The sequence below is a fragment of the Rousettus aegyptiacus genome, unplaced genomic scaffold (assembly GCF_014176215.1).
Source record: "Rousettus aegyptiacus isolate mRouAeg1 unplaced genomic scaffold, mRouAeg1.p scaffold_m13_p_14, whole genome shotgun sequence".
Lineage (NCBI taxonomy): Eukaryota > Metazoa > Chordata > Mammalia > Chiroptera > Pteropodidae > Rousettus > Rousettus aegyptiacus.
The window spans coordinates 34,174,688-34,196,713 of record NW_023416289.1 but is presented as its reverse complement, the minus strand read 5'-3'; the positions used below and the strand labels follow the sequence as shown (position 1 = coordinate 34,196,713).

Here is a 22,026-nt window from a genome sequence, read left to right as displayed (position 1 = left end):
CTAGGCAGTAACTGGGGAACCTCAATGGGTTCATGTGTGAGCAGCTGCTCATTCTCACAAGGTGGCTCCTGGCTGGGACTGTGTCCTTGGCAGCACCAGCAGCTCCTATGCATGCTGGATTTGCAGACCACAGGAGCTATAAGGGAGTTTGCCTTCCCCCTGCCATCTACTTATTTGTTGTTGTTTGTTTTGATATGGACTTGGGACCTTATTCAAAGGGTTAAAATCCACTACTGTTTTTTTTTAACGTGGCACTCACTCTGGCCCAGACATGGCTAAGTCTCTGTGTTCTGCTTCGACGTCCTGTAGATCTGTCTCCTTGTTTTTGTGAGCGTCTATGACGGGCCAGCCACCACAAGTCGATCAGTACCTGAAGGGGGGAGTGGGAATGAATAAAGAGACACTCACACGACTGCTGATGCGGCCGGTCTTCAGTGCTGCTGAAGCCCCGAGTTTATTTCCCATCACCAATATATGCAGTTTGAGTACGTGCAGTTTAACAATGAAAAATATGCATTACCTTAGTGAAAGTAAATCTTTAACTTGTACATAGAAACTACAAAATCACTGAAACTCCCAAAAGTAATCGTCCCATGACAGAATCTATCAATTACCCCAATAGCCATCAATCCTCTGTGTCCGGGAACTGGCCGTTCTCACCACATACCTCAGCAACTTGTAAGCACCCTCCAGGTGCAGGCAAAGACAATGCCTTCGGAGCAGAAACAGGTTAAGCAATAACCGAGCCAGTCTGTAAGGCTCTGAATTACCTGTAACCATGGCTCCCCACATCTCCCCCTTTTTTATTTATTAGAAACAAAATCCATCCGGCCAGGATGGCGAGGTGACGGTGCCTGTCTTAGGTGACCCTTCACAGGCCTGGGCCTTACCCGTCATCGGCACATGAAAGTCTTGCAATCATGCCCTGTCTTAGGTTGGTCCCAGCCCTGAAGGATTCTTACCCGTCTTTGACTAACCCGTCCCTCTTAATGCACAGGGGTGAGAGGCTTAAGGCTTCGCCTTAAGCTCAAGCTGATGGATGTCAGCTCGTAAGTCTAACATCCTGTTGATGAAACATCTAATGAGGATGGGGAGTAGGCACAGAACCAGACAGACACAGATGCCCAATGCAAGGAACGTCATAACAGAATGGGCAATATGAGGCATAGAGGGCAAAACATTCCTAAGAACATCAACAAATTCAGAAGCAGCCTGAGCTGCATCAAATTTCAAGGGTTCAGCTTCTCTCATATTTTGGATTTCCTCATGAAGCTGAAGCATGTCTAAAGATAAGTTAGCATCATGCCAAATTCCTTGAAGATGTAAGCGAACCCGATTCCAATCATATTGACTATTATTATATTTTTTAGAAGTAACACATATCCAATGATATTCTAGATGACATTCTAAATGAGATTTAACTTTCATACCCTGAATCACATTTCCCATATACTGAACCGTATCATAAAGGGCATTCACCTTTTGCTCCAATTTCTCATTAATAACTTCTTGAGTCCCTAAAGCTAGAGTAACATTTTTAGAAAGAGTATTAACATAATGAGCATTTTGAATAGTCTGAGAAAGAGCCACAGCTGCTGTAGTAGCAGTTGCAATTATAGTAACCAAAGCCATAGTTCCTGCAATAAGAAGTCCAATAAACCGCTTTTGTCTACTCAAAGTATATTCAATTTCTTTGAAGATTTGCAAACTTCTTTCAGCATACCAAGGTCCAGAAATATTAACAGGAAGCATAACAAAAGATGGTTGCTTAAGTATCATAACATGAGTTCCCAATGGTACCCAAGAAATACAATTTGCTAAATAACAATTATTACAAGATACATTAAATTGATTTCCTTTAAAGTGTACAGTAACATTTCCAATCAAGAGTGCATAAGGAGAAGGAACACAAGCAGATACATTAACAGTTTTAGTAACCGTAGTCCAATCTCTAGTCCCATCATTCAGGACATTCACACGACTGCAGGGAGTACCTGATTTACAGAACTCAACCATTTGAACAACCTCATCCATTACTCCCTTAAGTCTCCATAGTGAGTTTTGCTGATGTTGCGTGTCAGAACTCCAAAGTCCAGAAGTCAATCCTTGGGTCCATCCTGACTGGTGCTTCTCGACCAGTCAATGATGTATCTGCCTGTCCCAGGGATGTTATAATGAACAGGATCATTGCCAGGACAGTCTCTCCATGCGACAGTCTCAGTGTCCATCAGAGGGCAATCCTAAGGCATGGGTGTCATTAACATATACTGGAACCTCAGGACCGTCCCACACAGCGGGGTGGAGGATTGGTGGATCAGGTACATAGGCCCAATACGTCTGATTGTCTCCTGCATTGCTGAGGGCTATCAGCCCCATCAGTAGGTAGAGGGTCCACATGTCGCACCAATCGTTCTGGCAGCCACCAGGGGCCTTCTGCATCCTGTGGAAAAACACAAACATGTCCTTGTCCCCATATGAGGACTGGATCTGGGCCTTGCCAAGAGCCCGTAAGTGGATCTCTCCATTTGACCAAAGCCTGAGGGGCAGAAGAAGGATGCCAAAAGCGCTCCGTGGCACTCTTGCCATGGGCATCCAATGTCAAAAAATTTTGAATAAAGAGAGAATGAGACAGATAATTATGAGGCGTCAGGGGATATAACTCCCCCTTTTTTATTTTTTGCAAATTGACTTTCAAAGTGTCATGAGTGCGCTCAACAATCCCTTGTCCTTGGGGATTGTAAGGAATGCCAGTAACATGATTGATAGAAAATTGCTGGCAAAATAGAGAAAATTTCTTGCTGGTATAGCCTGAGCCATTATCTGTTTTCAGTTTTTTTGTTTGTTTGTTTGTTTTTTTTGGAGTTCCAATCATGGCAAATGCAGCAAGACAATGCCTAATAACATGGGATGCAGCTTCACCAGTTTGAGCTGTAGCCACAACAAATCCTGAAAAGGTATCAATGGAGACATGAACATATTTCAGTTTTCCAAATTCAGGTATATGAGTCACATCCATTTGCCATAAGTCATTAGGACGCAGACCTCGAGGGTTGACTCCATAATGAGGCACAGGTTGGAGATGTGAACAATCTGGACATTGTTTCATTATCTGACGTGCTGCTTCTCTGGTTATATTATACTGCAGCCTCAAACTTTGGCTGTTCTGATGGTGGAGGCTATGGGCCTTTTGTGCCTTTTCTATTTGAGTCAAGGCAATGAGCTGAGTGGCAGAGTCTGCAATCTGATTTCCTGAGGCCAAAGGGCCTGGAAGATTAGAGTGAGCTCTGATATGTCCAATGTAAAATTTCTCACAGCGTAGCTGAATGGCCTGCTGTATCCGAAGAAACAAGTCCTGAATAACAGAATTGCTGGTGCTAATAAAAGGTACCGTTTCTAAATTTCTGATAGCATGAACCACATAATGGCTGTCAGAGAACAAATTAAAAGACTGGGAAGCAAAGTCGAGCAATACCATATGAACTGCTCAAAGCTCAACTATTTGAGCTGAGGCTGGAGGTGTCTGCACTCTTTTGGTGATTTTCTCATTGAGCGCATAGACAGCTACACCATTGTTAGATCCATCAGTAAAAACATTAGGTACAGCAGGAAGAGGAGCATGTGACACTATGGAAGGAAAGGTTGGATCATGATGTTGAAAAAATTGAAGCAATTTATGTTTGGGATAATGATTATCCAAAGTCCCTACAAAATGAGCTAATGCAATAGGAAAACTGTTTGTAAACTGCATCAGGCCTTGAATCTGTGTTTTTGTAAAAGGGATAACAATAGAATCTGGCTCCTTTCCATAATATTTTCGAGCTTCCAAGCTGCTCTCCTGAATTAAACTGGCCACAAATTCATAATAAGGAGTAAGATTCTTTTAGGCAGCCACATGGAGGTGTATCCATCTAAGTGGCCCTTCTTGCCACAACACTGCTGTGGGTGTATGCTTGGTGTCCAGAATATACACATATAGAGGTTTAGAATAATCTAAAAAGGAAACATGCTGTTGCTGAATGGCTTCCTCAACCTTAGAAAGAGCCTTCCGTGCAGGCTCAGTAAGAGACTTGGGGGAGGTCGGATCAGAATCTCCTTTTAAAATTTCAAACAATGGTTTAAGATCTCCAGTAGTCAGTCCCAAAGAAGGGCGCAGCCAATTAATGTCCCCCAATAATTTCTGAAAATCATTAAGAGATTTAAGATGATCTTTCCTAAGCTCTATTCTTTGTGGGGTGAAATACTGAGCAAACAACTGAAATCCCAAGTAAGAATAAGGCTCACTTCTTTGCACTTTCTCAGGTGCAATAATAAGACCTGAGGCTAGAAGATTCTTTTTCATATCTGCAAAGCAAGCTGCGTTATAAAAGCCTTAGTGGCAACCGATGGCCCAAAAACCCGCCCTGCGGTGGTGTTGAGGCGAGACAAATTCCTGAAAAGGCTCATCTGCTCCCTGCCTTATCTGAGAAACATGTTCCTCCTTGCGAGAAGTATCAGGCAACATTCGCCAAGCGTCTTTTGCCGCTGCAGTGGTTTGAGCGTAAACTCCCACTGCAAAGCCCATATGATTTCCTAATTCAGCAAATATGCCTTCTCCTGCTAGCATATCAAAAGTAATAGGAATTTGCCTTTGGGCATTTGATTAGCCTTCTTTTTGCAATTTTCATAGAACTCTGATTTCCATAAGAGATAGTCGCCCCCAGAAAGGCAAGCATGAGCAATATGCTTCCAATCCTCTGCAGGGGTAGCTTCACTGGACAGGGCATCCAAAATTGCCATGGTAAAAGGGGCAATAGGACCGTATTGCGCACAAGCCTCTTTTAATTCCTTCAGTTGCTTCCATTGAAATGGCCTCCATTCTCTAACCCTGTTCCCTGCCTGGTCAAGCCTTTCAAAGATAGGATACATTCCAAATTGATCCGTGGATTCCCCCTGCCTGTGAGCTTCCTCACAAGCCATTTGAAGAGGAGAATGCACAACAGAGTCCGTTCCTGGCTTAACATAATCTGACGGAGGCTTAGTAGGTATGTCCCAAACCGGAGGCTACAGCGGAGGACCCCACATACAGGGCTCCTCAGGAGGTGGTGCAGAGGGATTAACTGTGGGGGGATCTTTACCCCGAGGATTCCATTGATCTCTAAAAGGAATCTGGGGACCCCGAGGACAATTTCCTCCATCCACAGCAACTTTAAGTTCTATTAACTGTCCCTGAATTTTCTTCAGCTGATCTGCAAAAGAGAGTGTAGTACCTGCAGGTTGCCCACCTGCTTGAGCCATAGCCACCAGCGGAGGGTATTTGTCCCTATCATATTTGGCTGCCTCATCCTCTAATTCTTCCTGATCCTGAGGGTCTAAATCTTCCCAGCTCTTGACTGGAGGTTCCTGATAAACAGGCTCTTTGTTAACCTTGGAAAGTCCTTCTGTGTGTTTAGCTCCCTCCTCCTCCTCTCTCTCCGCCAGAGAAGCGGCAGGTGGAAGAATTTCCTCATTTCCAGCTTGTTTCACTTTCTCTAGTTTGCAACCTTCACGCTTAAGATCTAAGTGATCCCTGATCAAAGTCCATAACCTGAATGTTTCCACAGGGACCTGCTGAGGTCCGTGGGCAGCATAATAATCTTGTAACTTCTCTCCCACTTTCTCCCAAATTCCCAGACTGACAGTGCCTTCTTCTGGAAACTATGGACAGACTTCTTTTACAAATTTCTTAAAACTTGTCTAGCTGTTCTCTGCTCACCCGACTGCCACCGGCGGCAAGCAATTTCTTAAGTCCTCTAACATACAGGTCCTTGCTGCTAGAGTGACCCATTTTTCTTGATGTGTCTCACTCACCGCGCATCCAGTGAAATAATCTCCTCTTCGAGCCGGGCCCTTGCCACGCGGTGTTCCTCACTGTTATCCCCGTATTCAGGTCCCTGTTCGGGCGCCAGATATGGCGGGCCAGCCGCCACAAGTCGATCAGTACCTGAAGGGGGGAGTGGGAATGAATAAAGAGACACTCTCACGACTGCTGATGCGGCCGGTCTTCAGTGATGCTGAAGCCCCGAGTTTATTTCCCATCACCAATATATGCAGTTTGAGTACGTGCAGTTTAACAATGAAAAATATGCATTCCTTCAGTGAAAGTAAATCTTTAACTTGTACATAGAAACTACAAAATCACTGAAACTCCCAAAAGTAATTGTCCCATGACAGAATCTATCAATTACCCCAATAGCCATCAATCCTCTGTGTCCGGGAACTGGCCGTTCTCACCACATACCTCAGCAACTTGTAAGCACCCTCCAGGTGCAGGCAAAGACAATGCCTTAGGAGCAGAAACAGGTTAAGCAATAACCGAGCCAGTCTGTAAGGCTCTGAATTACCTGTAACCATGGCTCCCCACAAGCGTCTTCCCACTTTGTGGCACAGATAACTGTTGCAGATTCATCTCTCACCTTCCTTGCCTCAGCTCTGGCATTAACCTTCTCTTCCAAAAACTGTGGCTCGCTTTTTAGTGGTCTGTATAAATCATACCTAAGTCGTAGGTGTATATATCAATACTAGGAGTCATTTTTTTCTAGGTGTTCTCCTAAAAAAAAAAGTAGAAAATATGTGTATGTGTGTGTATGCATGTACAGACATATGTATATACTTATCAATTTACATATATAATGTATACAGAAATATGTATATTTATATGTATGATATATGTGAAAACATTTCTACAGGTACACAGATTTAAACATCTACATATATCTACACTCTGACACACATTTTTATATATATAAAAACCATCCTTTGATACCTTCAGTTCCAATCTGACAATACAGGTCACTTCATCTCTCTGCTTTCCTTATATTCAATTCTCCTGGTCCACATTCTCAATATATTTATTAGGTTTCCATTTCTAATATCCAGAGAAAATATTTTCCAGAAGGCACAGTGACTCTCTAATTGCTGGTGTAATCATATAGCTCAGCATTTCTGCTTCTGGTCTTTCTGGGATCGCTGACTTGTGTTGTGGATGGAGATGACATTATGAATTTCACCAACCCTTTGAGATTTTGAGACTAGCTTTCTGTCCTAGCCCAAAGACAGATTTTTCTTTTTTATGGTGACATTGGTTAACGAAATCCAATAAGTTTCAGCTGTGAACTTTAACAGTAAGGCATATATATATATATTTACACTGTGTGTTCACCTCCCATAGTTAGATTTCTTTCTGTCACCACATATTTGAGCCTCTTAACCCCATCTGCCTCCTCCCTCCTCCCCTACTCTTTACGCTCTGGTAACCACTAGTCTATAGTCCAAGTCCACGATCTCTGTTTGTTTTTCCTGTTCATTTGTTGCTTTTAGGTTTATATCCCACATGTAAGTGATATCGCGATTTTTAACCTTTTCTGTCTGGCTTATTTCACTTTGCATGATTATCTTAAGGTCCATCCATATTGTCACAAATGGCAGTATTTCATACTTTCTTATGACTGAGTAATATTCCATTGTATATGTACCACATCTTTATCCAGTCATCTATCATAGGACACTTCAGTTACTTCCATGTCCTGGCCACCGTAAATAATGCTACTATGAGCATTAGTGTGCATTATCTTCTCAGATATGGATTTTCAAATATTTGGGGTAAATTGCCGAATCATTTGATAGATCAATTCTTAGTTTTTGAGGCACCTCCATACTGTTTTCCACATGGGCTGTACCAATTTGCAGTCTCGCCAGCAGTGTATGTGGCTTCCTTTCTCTCCACATTCTCACCAACATTTGTTACTACTTGTCCTGTTGATTATAGCTATTCTAACAGTTGTGACATGGTATTTCATTGTGGTTTTGATTTATATTTCCCTAATAGCTAGTGATGTTGAGCATTTTTTCATAAATTTGTTGGCCATTTGTATGTCCTCTCAGGAGTCTGTCTGTTCAGGTCCTCTGCCCATTTTTTGATTGGATCATTTGGGGTTTTTTTGTTGTTGTTGTTGTTATTGACTCATATGAGTTCTTTGTATATTAGGCCCTTATTGGAGGTTTAGAAAAAGAATAACTTTCCAGTGGAGAAACCTGACAAATACACCTCATCCCTGTGACCAACGTCAACATCAGCAGTATGTATGTACCCTTGTGATATGATAAAAATGGCACTTCTCCTCTGTGATCTTCCTCCTCAAAACTCACAATCCCAGTCCAATCATGAGAAGATTAAGAAACAGCCAAGAGGAGCCCAAGGAGATGTAACAACTAAATGTAATGTGGTGTCCTACATGGAGTCCAAGAATGGAAAAAGGACATTGGGTGAGAACAAAGGAATTGTGAATGAAGTATGGACTTTAGTGAATGATAATGTATCAATATTAGTTCATTAGCTGTGATCAACCATATTAATGTAAGGCCCTAGCTGATAGGAGAAACTGGTGTGGGGTACTGGGCACTCTCTCATGGTGTTTGTACCTTTTTTCTAGAGCTAAATTCATTCTAAAATTAAGTTTATTAAAAATTATTTGTTATTGATCTGAAATTCATATTTAACTGGTCATACTGCATCATTATTTGCTAAATCTAACAACCCTATTCTGGCTGTCTAACCCAGATATGCATTTTCGAGCCATCAGCATGTTTGTGATCAAAGCTGCTGGCCTATGTGAGATTATGAAGAGATCGTGATTAAAGAATACAGTGTCAGGAGGTGGAGACACAGCTGAAGGAGTGTTAGCTGTTTGAGCAAAGTGGTTGTGGCCGTTTGCTGTTATGTGACAATCTCTTCAAGCCTCAGTTTCTTCATCTGTAAAATGGAGCCTAGAATCATGCTGCTTCATGCATACTTCAAGAAGTGAAATGAGATAAATGAGATGACTTTGATAACAATGAAAGTGAACTTTTACCTGAGTTTATCAATCCAACCTTATTTATGGATATGTGTCTACATATGTACATATAGACTTGTTCTTAGGTAATTATAAAATATATTTTTAAAAGGAAGGTACGAGTTAATGCAAAAAAAAAAAAAGCATTTCATTCCTTTCTTGATGACATCAGGGTAATTGATTCCAGAAGCATTTAACTGAGCCCTTACTGTATGATGGACACCAAGATAAACACTTCTAAGTAAAGAATTCAGTGTTGTCAGTTTTCAAAGTTTGGATGAAAACTGGTGGAAGATTGAGTCCAGGCATAATTTGCAAAACAGGTGGGTATTCAGGCAAGTGTGATTTTAAACAGATATGTCTGGAATACGGTCCCCATTGTGTTGTGCCTAAGAGAAACCTTCTCCTTCCTTAATTACATGGGATGTGTATAAATTTTGGAATCCAGCCTGACCTCTAGCTCAGTGGAAAATTCTGTTGATGATTTTTGAGTTGAGTTTCATCTGACCACTGGAGAGACAATAAAATGTCTTAGCTGTTCCTTCTCCCTGAGAAAAAGCTCTCTGTGCTTTTATTCTCCTCACTTTGTCTCTCACTAACATCCCTCTAATTCTTCCTCTGTTCCCGCTGCCCCCAGAATGGTCCGCACTGCCCCATACAGCTCTCGGATGATGACAGTAGCCACCTCAATCTCATCCACTTTGTTCTAGGCTGCCCCAGATCAGTAAATGCCATTGAGATCCACCAAGTTAACGAAAACCCAGAAGTGTTTCCTCATTTATCTCCTTCTCTGGAGTCCCTGCCTCCTGTCCATCTGCAAGTCCCACTGAATCAACTTCATCTTCTCCCAGTGCCTACGTACCTCTCAAAAGTATTGTGTACATAGTTCTCTCTCCTAGATCAGATCACATCAACTTAGGCCTGTGTATCAGTCTGGGTCCAACATTAATTAATTTATAATATAGATCATATATTTCATGTGATATATTTTGTATAATATATTTTCTATATATTTAAAATATAAATTTTATGTAAATATTTTATAATATCAATGGATTACATATTATAATGATGTTTTTTTTTCTCCTCCTCTCTCTATACATCTATATGTATTTTATGAGTCCACATGACAAGGCTATGGTTCCCCATTTGTTAAGTACCAATTGAAATTTTGCTGTGAAGGTATTCTGTTGATATGATTGACATTTAAAGCAGAAGACGAAGTAAAGCCAATTACCTTCCATACTATGGGTGGGCCTCATCCAATCAGTTGAAGGACTTAAGAGCAAAATAAATGAGGTTGCAAGATTGGTCAGCCCCTCCCTGATGGCTCCCAGTTTGGAAAAAAGCACATTAATAAGAGAATCTAGAGATGACAATTTACAAAAACAGATTGCTATTACTTAAGTGTTTTAGGTGTGGAAATGGGCACCTCCACAATCTCATTCCATTCCTTAGATACTTGGGTGCATATACTGCCTGGAGTCTAGCTTGGCATTTAGCTCAATGAAAATTCCATGGATTTCTGGGGAGCTGAGGGTTCATCTGGCCACTGGGTCTCATGTGAAAATGCTAATGGATTCTTCCTGATCACTCATTCCTGATCAAAAGATGGGGATATCTTTTTTATTTTTAACCTGTCAGGCTTTATTTGATTGAAATGGCATGCCTATCTCATCATAAATAAACATATAAATTCTAAACAAAATGTTGCCACATTCTATCCAACAATGTATAAAAGGGTAACACATCATGATGACCAAGATGACTCATCAATACTGTAACAAAATAAAAGTTTGATATAATCCTCATCCATTAATGATGAAAAAAATTAGGAAACCAGCAACAAATTTCAGCAAACATCAAAAGCAACAGTGAAGTACTGAAAACATTTTTTTGTGAGGTTGGGAATAAGATGATGATGTTCACCCTAAGCACTTCTGCTAAATGTCACATTGCCCCTTTATCCTTCAATCTTGCCAATGTGTCTGATTAATTTTAATAATTTATGTGTATTTTGGAGCATTTTCATCCATGTTTTTCAATGCAAATATATTCATGAAAAACACTTTTAATGAATCGTGAGCATACTATCATTTATTCATTTATTCAACAATTTTTAACTGAATGCCTCTTATGTGCAAAGCATTATTTCAGGTGCCAGGGATCCAGCAGCAAACAAAACAGGCAAAATTCCTATATGCATATCATGTTCTTCATTTAACATTATTTCATCAGCACTGCCCATACTCTCATTAAATATTCTTTAGAGACATAACTTATAATGACAGCTTAAATTTTCATTGTATGGATACATAAGAATGTACTTGCCATTCAGAGCTTATTAAACTTTCAGCTCATTTCTATTTTTACATAAAAATCCATGTATACACATTGTTTTGTGCCTTGCTATTTCCAGTCTTATGGAGACTCCCCAGCAGCAGAGTTATGTGGTCAATGGGAAAAAATAGTTGAAGATTCTTGACATATTCAGACAATACAGAGCTAACTGCTCTTAAGGATTCAAGATGGATGTTTATTCCATCTTTTAAGTAAGTATATACATAATTTCACATTTGTCATAACTCATAGATAGAGTATTTCATTTTTAGATTGTTGATATATTTTAAAGTTGTGTTTATTAATTAATATTAATTCTGATGCCACTTTAGATCTTATTGTTACTTCAGTTATTCAGTTTATAAACATGAACTGAGTTCTTGGGATATGTTCTTAGGTATGATTTGGTTGAAATTTTGTATGTTTGGTGGGTTTTGTTTTTAAAGAGTTTTTTTTTGAAGGTACAGCTAAACAAAATGCCCAAACTTTTGATACTTTCTTGGACTATAACTACATTTGAAGAACTTTAAGAAAAAATTTAAAGGTATTATAGTTGAAAATATGAAAAGTTTTCCAAAGAAAAACAAAACTGATTTTTCCAGTCGATTTAACTTAAGCAATTAAAATATTAATTCATGCAGTTAACTCATCTTTCATCTTTCTTTTATTTGAGACTAGAAATAAAAGATGAACTTTCTTGCCTTTTAAATTTCCAAACAACTGATCAATTTAGAATATCTTATTCTAAAGGAACATTCTTTTTTTCTCTATCCATCCATCTGTCCATCCAACCATTCATCCATCCAACTATACATTTATCAGTCTATACATCCATCAATCTACCAATCTATCCATCCAGATTTTGTCACCATCAGAAACTGCATTATGTCTGAAATCTTGATATCAATAGTCCTTGTTCTCATCACTAGCCCCTGTCCCTTCAGGTCTTCCATCCCTCCAATGCACACAATTCACACACATAATTCTGTGACCTTATTGGCACATTTAGACTACTACCTGACTTTATGGTCCTCCTTGTCTAATTGAGAGTCCACGGTCCTTTCTGACTTAGTACTCTTATTTCTGTGTAATAAACTACCATAGACTTAGAGGCTTAAAACAACACCCATTTATCATCTCACAATTTGAGAGGCCAGAAGACCAGGTAGGTTCGACTAGGTTCTTTACTTAGGGTCTCACAAGGCAGAAATCAAGTTATGAGCTGGGCTGGGCTTTGCTTTCATTAGGCAGTTTTGGAGGAGAATCTACTTCTTGTTGTTGTGTTTGTTTTTGAGGATGATGAATATGTTCATTATCTTTATTGTAAATAATCCACTTCTGAGAATCCACTTCCACAACCCCTCCATCACTATTACTGATTGTAGTAGCCAGCCTCCAAGATGACACTCAGCCATCCTCTCCACCTTATGAAGTGCTCTCCCACAGTGAGCTATTTATACACCCCCTCACTGAATGTGAATTAAAAGGGGGGAAACAGAATGAAGTAGTTGAAGTCCATCTGTGCTACCAGACCTCCGAATGGTCCATGCTGGTTTCTCGGTCTTCTTCTCTGTTCTTCAAGCAAGACCCACAGCCTTCCAGGATATTCTCTTTTTAAGCTAGTCAAATACAATTATCCAATTAACCAAATAATCAACCAATCATCCAATTATTCAAATAGGGACATTAACACCTGGCAGGCAGGCAGGCGGGCTAGCTGGCTGGTATCTCCCAAGTCTCTATATTCGAGTCTCCCCAATCCGAGTCTCTTTATCACCGTGTCTATCTCCAGAGTCCCTATAACTCTGATTCTCTACCCCCTTTTCTATATCTGAGTCTATCCCCCCACATCTCTGTATGATCCCACCCTGTCTCTATACCTCTGTCTCTTCCCACCCTGAGTCCCTATATTTCTGAGTCCCCCCTCTAATTCTCTGCATCTCTGAGTCTAACCCCAAATCTCTATCTCAGTCTCTCCTGACTCGACTCTCTAAATATGAGTTTATCCACTAAGTTGCTATATCTCTGAATCTCTCCCCTAAGTCTCTATATCTGGGTATCTCCCTCCATCCCTGGAGTCTCTGTATCAATCTATCCCCCAAGTCTCTATAGCTGGGTCTCCACCCCCACCCCCAAGTTTCTCTATCTGAGTCTTCTCCAAGTTTCTGTCTGATCCCCCAGTCTCTAGATCTATCTCCCCATCACCACCATGTCTCTAAAGCTCTGAGTCTCCCCCTCCAATTCTCTGTATCTAAGTCTCCTTCTTTGAGATGAGTGGGAGAGACTCTTGGTGAATATAATGAGATGGAGAGAGAGATATATAGATCCTTGGGGAGGGGAGAGAGACAGATATAGAAACAGGTGGCGACTCAGATATAGACACTTTGTGGGGGAGAGATTCAGAGATATAGAGACGGGGGGTGGGGAGACACAGAGACTCATGGGGAGAGACTCAGAGAGGAGGGAGACTCAGATATACTAATACTTGTGGGAGAGTCTGCGAGTTATATTCAGAGGTATACTCAGTGATACAGAAATTTGGTAGTGAAATACTCAAAGACAGAGTCATATTCAGGGAGGAGAGACTCAGAGATATAGAGACTCAGTTGGGTGGGATAGACAGAGATAGACTTGGGGGAGAGACTCAGATATAGAGACATTGGGGACTAAGTGATAGAGACTGGCGAGGACTCAGAAATATAGAGATTCGAGGGATGGACTCAGATTTAGAGTCAATTGGGGGAGACAGTCATAGAGACTTTGGGGATAGACTTGGAGAAACAGAGACTTGGACAATAGACTCAGAGATATAGAGATTTGGGTGGAGAAAGACTCAGTTACAGATAATCGTGGGGGTGGGGAGACTCAGTAAAGGAGAATCGGGAGAAAGACTCAGAAATATAGAGACTTGGTGAGGGAGACTCGGAGATACAGGGATTCTGAAGGGGAGAGATTCAGAGATATAGAGACTCAGGGGATAGACTTAGCGATAGAGAGATTGGTTTAGGGGAGAAACAGACTCGCTAGTGGAGAAATCTAAGATGCGACTCAGTGGGAGAGACTCGGAGAAGGGAGTAATGGGGAGAGAAAGACTTAAAGCAATAACATAAACCTTGCAGCCAAACTGTGGAGATTTCTCATTTTTTAAAAAAATTTCAACGGAGAATAGTATTAAATTCTGTCTTTGAAGAGGTTTGGAGAAACCTGGCAGAGTGAGAGACATCCCCAGGTCTCTCTCCTTGAAACAACAATAAGCTAAACATATAAAACTCAACAAAAAACACCAAAACTGCACACCAGTATGTTTGAGCATGGGTTCTGTGCATAAGAGCTATCACAGGTCAGAACCCTGGGTGTCGGGAGAAATAAAGGAGCTGCCTCTTGCAGTCACCAGAGCTACCTGTAGGAGTAGGGGGAGGGGAGAAGGTGCAGGAAGTTCCTTGACCACCCCTGCCTGGGAAAGCTGTGAGCTCCACATGGTGGCAGGACCCAGTCATCATGGCAGAAGGCAGAAAATCACAGCTAATTTTTACCAGTCGTGATTGCAAAACCACCAAGGCTGAGCCACAGTCCCCATGCCCCAAAACAGAGGGCTCCTCACCCCATACCCTCCGAGACTAATTGCCATGAAGGCCCAGGGGAATCGGAGAAAAAACTACTGAAACTGTCACTAACACTGACAGGGACTGAAACTGAGGGTAGTGAATGTGATTAAACATCTACAAGAAAAAAGACATTACTAAGGCTTTATATAAAGCAGGGATCCAAGAGGCTTTGACAGTACCTACTGGAAATCAAAAGAAAAGTGCCTTCTCTGCAGCAGGCTAAAGAGAGACCTTTAATAAATCTTTCTGGAAAAAAAGCAGTATACATTTCCATTAATACACAGGCAGAGAAATAATCCATTAAACACCATGAACAACCAAGGTGACAAGGCATCTCAGAAAGAAAGAGAAAAATCTCCAGAAAATAAGCTTACAGACATAGAAATATGCAACTTAAATGACAGAGAATTCAGGATGGTACTTCCAAAAAAACTCAGTGAGTTCTTAAACGAGTCATATCAACAATTTGAGGACTTGAAAAAACAACTAGATGAGCAGAGCAAGGAGATTGAAACCCTCAAAAAGAACAAAATAGATCTTCTGGAGATTAAAAAAAAACACACTGCAAAATTTGAAAAATGAAATAGCAAGCTTTGGAAACAGAGTTGACCAAATGGAGGAAAGAATCAGTGATATCAAAGACAGAAATCTAGAAATAAATCAGAAGGAAGAAGAGAGAAACTGAAGAATGAAAAATAATGAAAGAGAAATACAAGAGCTAGCCGATAACATCAGGAGAGGAAACATAAGAATAATGGGCATTATCGAAGGTGAGGAAAAAGAGCAGGGACTAGAAATCATTTTCAGACAAATAGTTGACGAGTATTTCCCAAATCTAAGGAATGAACTGGAGCTTGGAATTCAAGAAGTCAACAGAACACCCAATTATCTCAACCCAAAAAGCCTTTCACCAAGACACGTTGTATTAAAGTTACCAAAAATCAATGACAAAGACAACTCTTAGGGCGGCCAGGGAGAAGAAGACAGTAACTTATAAAGGAAAACCCATTAGATTATCCTCAAACCTCTCAGTGCATCTTTCAAGCCAGAAAGGAATGAAATCAAATATTTATACTATTAAGTGAAAGGAACGGCCAGCCTTGAATAATGTATACAGCTAAGCTCTCCTTTAGATATGAAGGAGAAATTAAGACCTTCCTAGACATACAAAAATTGAGGGAATTCTCCACTACGAGGCCCACGCTACAGGAAAATACTGAAAGGGGTCAGCTCATCTAAAACAAAATAACAACAACAACAAAAATACATAATTAGGAGTAAAGTGACTATCAGGCAAATAGAAGCAGAGGCATGCAACCCTTACTAAGAACAGGGCATTATAAACTTCAATAATAAGAAGAGAAAAGCAACAGCAAGATAGTGATGAACATTTAGCATACATAGGGACGAATTGAGGTAACAATGACTGAAGAGGGGAGGATTCAAAGGTCCAAATTCGCAAAGGAGAAAGGAGATAAGGCATGCGCAGAAGAAAATGGATGACTGTATATATATAACTATCCTTTACACATTCGTAATGGTAACCACACACCAAAGATATAGAACTGAAGTATATAATGTAAAACAAGAAGGACCAGAAGCAAAATCCACAAAAGACAAATAAAGAAAACAGAAACACAAGGACAAGGAAGCAATGGAAACACTGAGCTACCAGAAAGCAAAAGATAAAATGGCTATAAGAAGACCTCATATTTCAAAAATCACTCTAATGTAAATGGACTGAACTCACCAATAAAAATGTACAGAGTTGCAGAATGGATCAACTATATGCTGCCTCCAGGAGACACATCTCAATTCCAAAGACAAATATAGACTCAAAGTGAAAGGGTAGAAAATGATATTTCAAGCAAATGGAATTCAGAGAAAAGTGGGAATAGCAGTACTAATATCAGATGAAATAGACTTCCAAATAAAAAAGGTAAAGAAAGATATTGAGGGACACTTCATAATGATAAAGGGAATCATGTACCAGGAAGACATAACACTTATTAATATCTATGCTCCCAATTGGGAAGCCCCAAAGTATGAAGAGCTAAAGGGAGAAACAGACCAAAACACTATCGTAGTAGGGAACCTAAATACCCCACTGTTGGATATGGACAGATCATCCAAACAGAAAATCAATAAGGAAATAACATCCTTAAATGACACATTAGACCAACTGGACATAATTGACATTTACAGAGCCTTCCATCCCAAAACAGCTGCTTATACATTCTTCTCTAGTGCATGTGGAACATTCTCAAGAATCGACCACATACTGGGACACAGAGATAGCCTCAACAAATATAAGAGGGTTGAAATCATACCAACCATATTCTCTGATCATAATGCTTTGAAACTAGAGATCAACTGCAAAAAGAAAGCAGGAAGAACCACAAATACATGGAGATTAAACAACATGCTACTGAAGAATAACTGGGTCAATGAAGGAAAAGAAGAGAAACAAATACATAGAAATGAATGATAGTGATAGTACAACATATCAAAACTCTTGGGACATGGCAAAAGTGGTCGGTCATAAGAGGAAAGTTCATATCATTACGGGCCTATCATCAAAAACAAGAACGGACCCAAATAAACAACCTAAAACTAGAAAGGAAGAATATCTTTAAAAAACTAGAAAGGAAGAACAAATGAGACCTAAAGTTAGCAGAAGGAAAGAAATAACCAAATTTAGAGCAGGAATAAATGAAATTAAAAACAAACAAACAAAAACAATAGAAAAAATGAATACAACAAGGAGTTGGTTCTTTGAGAAGTTTAATAAAATTGACAAACCTTGGCTAGACTCACTAAAGAAAAAAGAGGACACAAATAAACAAAATCAGGGATGAGGGGAATTATACCTGAAAATTATATAATTGCATTAACCAATGTTAGCCCAATAAGTTTAAAAAAAAATGAAAAAAAAAAACACAAAGAAATGCTTTTTTTCTTGGAGGATGAAGCTTTTCAGAGCTCAAGGCCAGGACTGGGATGAAGAGAGAGGCCTAGGCCAGCGGCCTGACAGAGGCCGCCGTTCTCATGGTTATAGCATGACCCTGAGCCTGAGGATTCCTTAAACTAATGGCCTGTGCCCCTCTTGTGCCTCTCCCCAGCCCCAGTCCTGCCATGAATGCACCCAAAGCAAAAACCACCTAAAAGCCAAGGCTAGGGAGGCACACAGGTGAGTGCCCATTCATTTCAGACTTCAGCTTTGTGTCCCTTGGCCAGGAAGCTGTACTCACCCATGGAGACTAGGTGACTATAGCTCTCTAGTGTCACATCTCTGTACAGGTTTCTCTGTTCAGGGCTCAGCTGTTGTCACTCTTCCTGGGTCAAATCCATAGCAATGTCCTCAAAGGTCACCCTTCCCTGTGACAACAGATTCCCAATCAATATATAGATGCCACTGAGTCCTGAGGCCTGGAATACAGGGATTTGTTTACACCAAACCATATGTACTATTTGAACCATATGTACTATTCACTGCATGCTATATGCTGAGGGAAAATCAATTATAGCTGAAATATTGTGCTAGCAAGTCCTAACCTTACAGTTCACTCATGATACCGCCATCTTTCTCTGCATTCTTACACTCAGTATCCAGTCCCATCACTTTTCCCTCTTGGCTCTTTCTCAAACCTATCCAACTGTTTCCATCTTCTTCATCCTTCATGAATCCACATAACCATCTTTTACGTAGAAGGCAATAGCCTCCAAATGTTTCGAGTTACATCTAGACTGACCCCTTCTGAACTACCATAGTCAAGAGTGGAAACTGAATAGTGTGGTCCCAAACTTAGTGGCTTTCCTTGCTCTGGGGAAAGAGTATCCATCCTTCACATGGACCATGGCATCTGGCATTGTCTACTACATTCCTACTTGACGCCTGGGTCACTCCACACTCCCCTTTTTGTTCCAGCCCTATTGGGCTTTTATCAGCATTTTATTTATCAACCAAAATGTTGAAAATCACACTTCTAAAACCAGCTCTTTAGTTGGCAACTGAAAATCTTTTTGCCTCTAAGAGTTGGCTGTGTTTGGTTCACACACACACACTTACATACATACTTACACACTCACTCACAAAAACGCCCTCCCCACACACACACGTTGTCTCAGACAGGACAATTTTGTATTAGCACATATGTCCCAGCTTGCTGAACTTTAAAAATTGTGAGGGGAAAATAAATTAAATAAATTCAAACAAACAAACAAACAAATAAATAAATGGATGGATGGATGGGTGAAGAAAGAAGAAAGAAAAAGAAAGAAAAAAGGAAGGAAGGAAGGAAGGGAGGGAGGGGAGGGAGGGAGGGAGGGAGGGAGGAAGGAAGGAAGGAAGGAAGGAAGGAAGGAAGGAAGGAAGGAAGGAAAGAAAGAAAAAGAAAGAAAGAAAGAAAGAAAGAAAAGAAAGAAAGAAAGAAAGAAAGAAAAGAAGAAAGAAAGAAAGAAGAAAGAAAGAAAGAAAGAAAGAAAGAAAGAAAGAAAAGAAAAAGAAGAAAAAGAGAAAGAAAAATCGTGAGGGAATTATTATCTGCCCATTTGCATCCAGTTTGTCACTGGTCCTTGGATTGCTGTAATTTACCTCAATTCTGACTTTTATCAGTTTATGAATTTTCAGCTAATTGTGCAGTTTTATGAAAACTCTTCCAAATGTACACAGGACAAAATTTTAAAACACCGATTTAAAAAAACAGATTGGGGTGTTACACACACAATGCTATTATATCTGGGGCTCAGCAGTAGACCAGGTGTGTGAGGGTAGTGGTCAAGAGTTGCTTTTGCTTGACTTGAAATGTTTTAGGATTTTTTTTTTCCACAAATTTTTAAAGAAAATTTAAAGATGCTACAATAGAATTTTTCTTTTAATTTTTTTCAATTACAGCTGACATACAGTATTATACGTTTCAGGTTGAAATGTTTTAGTTTTGATAGGAAAGGAAAAATCAGAGTGTGCGATGTTTTAATAAAGGTATAGAAGAAAGGAAGGAGTAAAATATACCAAAATGTTAGCAGAGTTTATTTCTGAGCAGTGGGAATGTGGGTGACACATTTCTTTGCTTGTTTTGATGATGTGGATTTTTTTAAAAACTCACCTGGAAATTGCTCATTTATTGTTCTTTTTGAGCCAAGACAGTCTTGGAATGGAAGATCAAAAGGAAAATGGACAAGAGCCTTGAAAAAGCAGAATTTCTTTGGAGCTGCCCGGACATCCAGTGTAGAGGGCTTCACACACTCAACTTACCTTACTGGGACTCTTCAGAAAAGGCCCCATTTGTACCTTTGTACCTCAGTGACCCCTGTCTGAACAGTGCTGACTTCATTGTCCCCCATTCTACTGAGTGGTATATATGTATAGAGTTCCCATGACTCATCACAATTTATGCAGCTCTTGGATCCTACTTGTAATAATTTTCCTCAAAGCAAATAATTACAAAAGTGCAAGAAAAGAGTGAAGTATAAGACATCTCATTACCAGCTTACTTTCACATCAAACAACTGGAAGCAACTTAAACATCACAATGTAAACCACATACAAATCACTCCAGGAATCCACCTTATGTGCTTCTCACATGTTACAGAATTTTCAAAGGCACAGTTGCAAATTGAGCCTAACTGATTCCAATGGTCCCTAAACTTGCCAATGTCGGTGGGATGGAAAGCCATGCCCTCTCATTCTCAACCTCAGACCAGGGGCCAACACAAGAGGGACAGGTCCTGAGGTGGCATCTTTCTATAATTTCTGCCTCATCAGAGAAGACCTAGTTCCTGTGTAACCTCTAGCTGTTCCAAAGTCTCCCAAACCGTACGGTTTTCCTCAAAGTGCAAAGCAACACACAGAAAGTGGGCACCCAAGGCCATAATCACCCACAAGATGCTGGGTTCATGAGGGCAGCAAGAACCCAGGCAGGTGAACCCAAGTATTATATGAATAAATGCCCTTTGCCTCAGAGGCATCAGTTTATGAAGGCATCTTATTTTTGTCTTTCATTTTTCTCTGGAGATTAAAAAGAGAGCATTGCAGAGAGGAATAGAGTTTAAGTTTGGAAGGGAATGTTTGGAGGATCCTCTGATTAATTCAGACCTTCCTGATAATTGATTTGTTCTCTAGAGTATCCATTTCTAGCAGAAAAATACGATTTTTACATAAATACATTTTATGTACTAGTATATATGCTAAAACAACAACAACAACAACAACAACAAAAGCAAACAAGGTAGCCGGGCAGGGTTTCCTGTAGGAATGAAAAATTTGGTTACTCTTAAAATTTATTAAGTGAAGTGTTTACTGCCAGGCTAATTAAATTTTCTTTCTTTCTTTCTTTCTTTTTTTCAGAACCCAATAAACACCTTTATTCCAGGAGCTAAGATAGGAGGAGGATTTATTTGCCTTTCTGGACCTTGATTTTCCTCAGATATAATTCCGGCTCCTTGCTCTCTAACACATAGACATCTGCTCAGCCACATTAGCCTGGTCTTGAAGCGATGCATGCAAAAAGCTTGCCCTGCTGGAACTACTCCTCTAGAAGACTACTGATTTTGACATTCTTTTTTCCTTTCATTGTATTTCTTCTGAATTTTATTTGATCATTTTTTGTTTAAAATCTCTTTCTCCTCAGGAGTCAGCTTGGCACCCTTCTTGAGGCCCAGGGGCAGTGCATAGTAGGATTCATACCACTGTCAGCACAGTGTGCTGTCAATGAACACAAAGCAGTTTTTTACTAGTCTTGGTGCAAACCAGTTCATTGTTGGATGCATTGTAGACAACGTCAATAATCCTTGTTTTGCACGTACAACACTCAGAGCCCAAGAAGTTCCCCACGTCCAGCCTCAAGGCACAGTACTTCTTGCTGCAGCCTCAGACCCCGACTGTGTGTATGTGGTGAGGCCAATCTTAGTGTTGGCAGCAGAGCTTCCCAGCTCATATTTTTGCTTCTTGTGGTAGGGCTTTATCTTGCCCATGATCTTGTGATGCTTGTGCCAGTTGTCCCGAGAGATGCCCATGGAAAGATCTTATTCATTTATTTAAAAAAGAGATGCAAAAAAGAAGATGAGTTCAAAATTTTAGGATACAAAGAGTAGATGTTATCACTTCATATAAACAAGTGTTTTTTGACCTCAGCAATACTGGCATTTGGACCAGAAGTTTACAGCAGTTTTATTTATCATTGCAAAAAGTTGGAAGCAACCAAGATATCCTTTGGGAGGTGAATGGATAAATA

At 40.1% G+C, this 22,026-nt stretch overlaps 1 protein-coding gene and 1 pseudogene across 1 annotated transcript; both read right to left on the bottom strand.

Annotated features, from left to right (window-relative positions):
• Positions 1 to 403: 403 nt before the first annotated feature.
• Positions 404 to 6,097, bottom strand: LOC107512363 (endogenous retrovirus group K member 7 Env polyprotein-like). Its single transcript, XM_016147816.2, has 2 exons — positions 5,827 to 6,097; positions 404 to 2,440 (listed from the first exon to the last, which is right to left on the bottom strand). The coding sequence occupies exon 2, from the start codon at positions 2,032 to 2,034 to the stop codon at positions 1,009 to 1,011; it is 1,026 nt and encodes a 341-aa protein (XP_016003302.2). The 5' UTR covers positions 2,035 to 2,440; positions 5,827 to 6,097; the 3' UTR covers positions 404 to 1,008.
• A 15,089-nt stretch (positions 6,098 to 21,186) lies between these two features.
• Positions 21,187 to 21,808, bottom strand: LOC107502292 (annotated as a pseudogene).
• Between the last annotated feature and the right edge of the window lie 218 nt (positions 21,809 to 22,026).

What these genes read in the sequence shown, in the direction of transcription:
- LOC107512363 (XM_016147816.2), bottom strand. Translation starts at nt 2,034, where the DNA reads ATGGATGAGGTTGTTCAAATGGTTGAGTTCTGTAAATCAGGTACTCCC.